The sequence below is a fragment of the Triticum urartu genome, chromosome 2 (assembly GCF_003073215.2).
Source record: "Triticum urartu cultivar G1812 chromosome 2, Tu2.1, whole genome shotgun sequence".
Taxonomy (NCBI): domain Eukaryota; kingdom Viridiplantae; phylum Streptophyta; class Magnoliopsida; order Poales; family Poaceae; genus Triticum; species Triticum urartu.
Genome location: NC_053023.1, coordinates 13,629,300 through 13,635,000, shown reverse-complemented (window position 1 = coordinate 13,635,000; position 5,701 = coordinate 13,629,300). Strand labels below are relative to the sequence as shown.

At 46.2% G+C, this 5,701-nt stretch overlaps 1 protein-coding gene across 1 annotated transcript; it reads right to left on the bottom strand.

The window, feature by feature from the left end:
* Positions 1-503: 503 nt before the first annotated feature.
* LOC125535140 (putative disease resistance protein RGA3) lies at positions 504-4,170 on the bottom strand. The gene has a single exon (XM_048698191.1). The coding sequence runs from the start codon at positions 4,060-4,062 to the stop codon at positions 703-705; it is 3,360 nt and encodes a 1,119-aa protein (XP_048554148.1). The 5' UTR covers positions 4,063-4,170; the 3' UTR covers positions 504-702.
* Between the last annotated feature and the right edge of the window lie 1,531 nt (positions 4,171-5,701).

Genomic DNA, 5,701 nt, shown 5'->3' with positions numbered 1-5,701 from the left:
TGGCAATGGTAGTGGTCATCTCGATGGGTCCGGATGGAAGATTTCGGTGAGACCATGATAGGGAATTAGGGTTTTGGACAGATGTGTTTTGAGAAAATGACTGAGGATTTTTGAAGCAATATCACTAAGCACTTGAGCAACAATCTCATCAACAATACTTCATCCCCTTTTAATAGTATTGGCTTTTCTAAGTGACTCAATGCGATTTTGGATCACTAAACCAAAAATGTAGTGTCTTGGAGTAGCCAATTCTTGTCCTTAACATTTTGAGAGGTCCACATCCATTAGTCTTTGTCATGCCAATCGTTGTTTTTTATCTGAAATCTATTTGCAATGAATATTAGATCAATGATGTATATGTTTGTTAATTATCAAAACCATCCGGGGATTGGTTGCACTTTCAAAAACCGATAAGAATTGTTGTCCATAAAGAAACTCAAGGAAGAAGGAAAACATACTGTGATTTCCACATCTTGACAAAACAATAAGGGTGGGCTGTAATCTGAACCATGATAGAAGTACAGGTAAACAATTATCAGAATTAAAGTCACAGATCGGTATTTACAGCTAACACATAGTGGCACAATTACAAAATAAACTGAAAAAATACCTAATGGAAGTAGTAAGAACGAAAGAAACAGGAGTGCTAACATAAAACATGAATTTTGCCAGCAATGTTTTGTGTAGAGTAGAAATCTTCTCTCAGGAATTGACAGTTCTGTTGCTTGAATTTTCATGCAGCTTTGGGTGACACCCAACGAGATGAAGTGCTTCTATTGAGGTTGGCAGACCACAACTAGGTAAGGACTGGAACTCTGTGCAGTATGATATACTCAGAACCTTGAGGGCTGTGAGTCTCCAAAAACTTACTGGGAAGGATGCTGCCGTCAGTTTGGGGCATTTCTCAATCACCAAACGTTTCAGTGAAACAAAAGTACCCAAGGAGACTATAGAAGAGAGCTGTGGACAGTTTGATATTTGCAACTCCGTGACGGTAGTACACAAATTATTTTTTGTTGGCACCAGAAGAGATGTCATGTTGGGCAGATCTATCATCTCAACCGAGTACAAAGAGGGCAGCACCTGAAGAAGACTTCCCAAATTCTGATCTGATATGTCAGAGTGGCACAGCTGAAGCTTTTGGAGAGACGTAAAGGTGTGCAGTCCCTCAGCAGAAACAAGCTGCTTGCAGCCAGCGTTTATGTTTAAAACCACAATAGATTCTAGATGGCTTTGATGGAATAGTCCCCTGCAAAGTACACTAGTTGTGGAAACATTCAGTGTGAGTATCTCTAATCTTGACGAAGAATATGGAGCAAGCCTCATATTGGATATCAACAATGTTCGCTCCACTGTAAGTTCAGAGACAGATGGGGGAAATGCAGGAACTTGAATCAACTTTGGGCAGTCTACAATCTCTAGCTTCTGCAGACAAGGAAATGGATCGGCCCTCACTTCAGACCACTCAACCAAGCTGGGAAAGTCATCAAACACAAGAACCTTCAGGGATGGAAATGACAAGTCAACTGTACCATAGAACTCATGTCCAATTCGTTTAACTGTGCACAGCTCCTTCATGTGTAATTGTTGGAGTGACGGCAGGAGCCCCAGTGGAGGTAGAACGCCCAAGCTCCTGCAATTAACAAGGTGCAAGGATTGCAGCTCCCTCAGCGCAGCATACTGTAACCAACTTGGAGCTGTTGCGCCAAGATACCTCACAATGTGAAGTTCCTTCAAGTTTTGATGTGGCTGTAGGTTTTCTAGTACTTCATAGTCAGTCACAGGGGTGAGAATTCTACTAGCTGAACTCCATTCCAGTCTCAGCGCCCTGAGATTCTCTTTTCTTTTCATGTCGGTCTTGGTGGCTTCATCCTTGCTCAAAACATTGTCAAGGCCTTTAATTTTTAGTTGGCCATGGAGACCGTTTATGCCATTCAGCTCCTGCAAGGCATGCCCTCCCCCCTTTTTAACACAGAACTCAACAGATCCCTGCAGATTAATAAGCCGACCAATGCCTGGCACCTGTGCAATGTACTTCATGTCGATTCCAAGGTGCCGCAACTTTACAAGCCTACTTATTCCTGCTGGAAGCTTATCAAGGGAACACCTGTCTGTAAAGTGCAACGTTTGTAGCTGGAGCAGCTTGCTTGTCGACTCTGGAAGACTCCGAATGGTCCGACACAAGGACAGGTAACGGAGATGGATTAAGCAGGAAATGGATCTTGGCAATTCAGTGTAGTCAGAGTGGCTAATATCAAGCACCCGCAAAGTCTTGAGCTTTGCTAAGAAGTCTCCTTGAAGACAATATGAGGAGAAAGAACGAGTTCTCAGAACTAACAAGGTGCGCAGCTTTTTCGGTAGCATGTTGATGGCAGCATTGATGTCTTGTACGCCATCCGTAGTGACCGAGATATGGCGCACCGTTGAGGGGATAGAACGGGTCATGCCAGGCTCAATTTGAAAGCAATCATTGGTTGAAACTGACACTGCAAGATCATGGATCAGGTCATGCATGATACAGTGTGTGCGAGGGCCCTGCCTAAGAGTTTGGAAGAATGACCGAGATAGGAGAGCATTGAAATAATCTGTGCCCAGATCCTCCATCCTTTTACCAGTGTCGGTTTGGGACTGTATAAAACCATTGGCCATCCAAAGGCGGATCATGGTTCTTTGGTCAAACTTCCAGTTCCTGGGAAATATGCTGCAGAATGCAAAGCATTGCTTGAGTCGTCCTGGCAGGTAACTGTAGCTCAAACGCAGCGAGGAGAGAGTGGCATCTCCGGAAAATTGTTTTTCCGAGATAATACGCCAGTACTTAGTGCTCTTTGTAGCTCCAAGCAGTCCTGCCAGCACCTTGACAGCCAAAGGCAATCCGTCGACTTTAGCAACAATCACCCTCCCAATCTGCTCAAGTTCATCACTGGAATCATGTGTGCTCCAGCCCCCAAAAGCATATCGGTGGAACAAGGACCAACAATCTTCGATGCCCAGTGGATTCAGGTGGTAGGTGTGAGATGCACCAAGCATGTCAGCAACCTTTGGTGTTCGGGTGGTCACAATAATTCTGCTCCCACTTTGGGCAGATTTAAGAGGAATGAGGAGTTCTTGCCATGTATCTTGGGCCACATCCCACACATCATCGAGAACAAGCAGGACTCTCTTGGATGCCAGAAGTTGAGTGAGTTGCGACTGAAGAGCTCCGAAGGTGGCATCTTTGTCAATGGATCCACGGTAGGTTGGGCTTGCCGAACACAGTATCTGATTTGCTAGTTCCAGTCTGTCAGGCTTGGCGGAGACATGTGCCCATGCTGTAAGATCAAAGTGGCCCTTAACCCCGATGTGGTCGTAGACCGACTGGGCGAGCGTGGTCTTGCCCAAACCGCCGAAGCCAACAATGGAGATTATCTTGCAGCCAGTGGTGTGGGATGGCATCGGCTCTGTCAGCATTTGCACGATGTCATTGAGCTCCCTGCTGCGGCCAAACACCTTGTTGTCCTGAGGCGCCGCATCCGAGACGGCAAGCGGCAGACTGGATCCTTGGAATTGGTTGAGCAGAGTGGCCAGAGTGGTTGCGACGGAATCCAGATCCTTGAGGAACCACCGGGAGCGGGACGCCCCATCGCTGCTGCTGCTGCTGCTGCTGCTGCTAAGGAATCGCCTGCCCAGCCTGAGGGCAGAAGTGAGGGGATTGCTGACCTTTGGATTTGTATTTGGGGAGGCTTCGAGGTGGAAGGCGAGCCTGTGGTACTCCATCTCATCGATCAGATCGTCGATGCCGTAGAAGGACTCCGCCGCCGCCGGAGAGCTCCTCCCGTCGTCGACGCCCCAGAGCAGTTCGCGGATCTGCTCCAGCTGGGTCGCCACCTCCCGCAGCTTGCCGCCCCCGGCGCCGGCGACCATGAGACGCTTGGCCTGCTTCTCACCGAAGGAGTTGAACTGCTCCACGGCGCGCGCCATGGCCCGGAAAGCCACCTCCAACGGGAGATCCATGGAGAGGACGGCCGCCGGCACCGGCCGATCGATCGACGGAAACACAAGGGACCTCGGCATCGGCGGATCCATCGATGGATGTCTTGCTGCCTGGGGTGGGAGGGAGAAGGGTATGCAGCAGTGTGAACGCGCGTATGGTGCGGTGTGAACACAGGCCACCACCAGCAAGGGCAGTGGCCAGAGTCTGCCTAGGTCAGTAGGTCTCAGTCGGCTTGCGTCATTTTTTTTCGTTTAGGTCCAGCCCATGTCCCCGCCATTGTCTCTTCTGGCTTTTTGGGCTGGCCCCTTTTTTTGTCTTTGCTTTGTGCCTTTTCGAGTTGTGTTGGGCCAGATGTTTTGGGCAGTTTTTTTGTTCGGTGCTGCTGCTCCTTTTCGAGTATTGTTCGAGTAGCCCTAAAAAAAAAGAGTATTGTTCGAGTATACTACCAGCTGTGTGGTTTGTCTCAAAAACAAACAAAAAAATCTGTGCGATGCACCCGCCAGTTATATGAGCTGCCGTTCCTACAATTTTCTTAACATTTTTTTCTGTCGTTTTGTCCAGTTTTCTTTTTCATTTTCGTATTTTGTTTCTAAAAAATGTAAGCATTAGTCAATATTCTTTTCTAAATGTGTTCATGCATTTTTATAAATATTCGTCATCTATTTCAAAAATATTTAACATGCCAATAGAAAATGTTAAGTATTATTTAAAAATATTCATTATGCAATTTACTATCAAAAGTAAGTGATTTTATTGACCCTGTTATAAGTCGTTGGGATGAAGTGTTGGTTTCCCAAACATGCTGGCAAGTTGATGTGGCGCGAATCCTTGCGATTCCGTTGCCTGAAAATACAGTCGGGCCCTCATGGAATTCATCAATATGGGGGATGATCTGGAGATTAAGCTGTCCTGCCAAGGTTTAAAAATTTCTCTGGCGAACTTTGTTAGGATCGCTACCATGTCGGGTGACTTTGGCTAACAGACATATAAAAGTCACTGGGTAATGTCCTACATGCGGTATAGGAGCAAAGGATACCAAACACATGTTATTCACTTGTGCAAAAGCTAAAGAGGTACTGTATGGCAGTTACAAGGTTTGGACTTTGCTATTGATAAAGCATGCGTTGTGGATCATGTGGGAGAAGTTGTGCTAGAATATTTATTGCTACAACCAGCTGAAGAATGTGTGGTCCTCGATTTGAAAATTCAACAGAAACAATTGCTATTGGTTCCTGGTATTTATAGTGGGAGAGGAGAAAGTTAGTGCATAATGAAAAGGTCCAGGAACCTGAGTTCATAGCAATGGCAATCACAGCTTTGGTTGCTAACTATATTATGAGGAGCGATGCGAAGACAACGATCAACCGACATGACTAGGAAAGACCAAGGAGAAACTATGTGAGACTAAACGTGGATGAGGCTTTTGAACCAGACTTACTAAGGGCTCGTATGACGTTGTCATCAGAGATTCGAATGGTAGATTCGTCGTGGCAGAAAACGGGGAAACCGATTGGTGCGGAGATGCGCTTATGGCTCCCAATTTGGCAACTACAGTCGGGTGTAACCGCATAGAGGTGAACTCCAACAACATCGAGATGATAGAGAAATGAAGAATGGAAGTTGCTCTTTCGGTCTATCAGCGGCAATTTTTTATGACATATATCACCTTGCATGTGATTTCCCGCATATCATTTTTTGGCATGCTGAGAGACTAATTGTGCTGCCCATGAT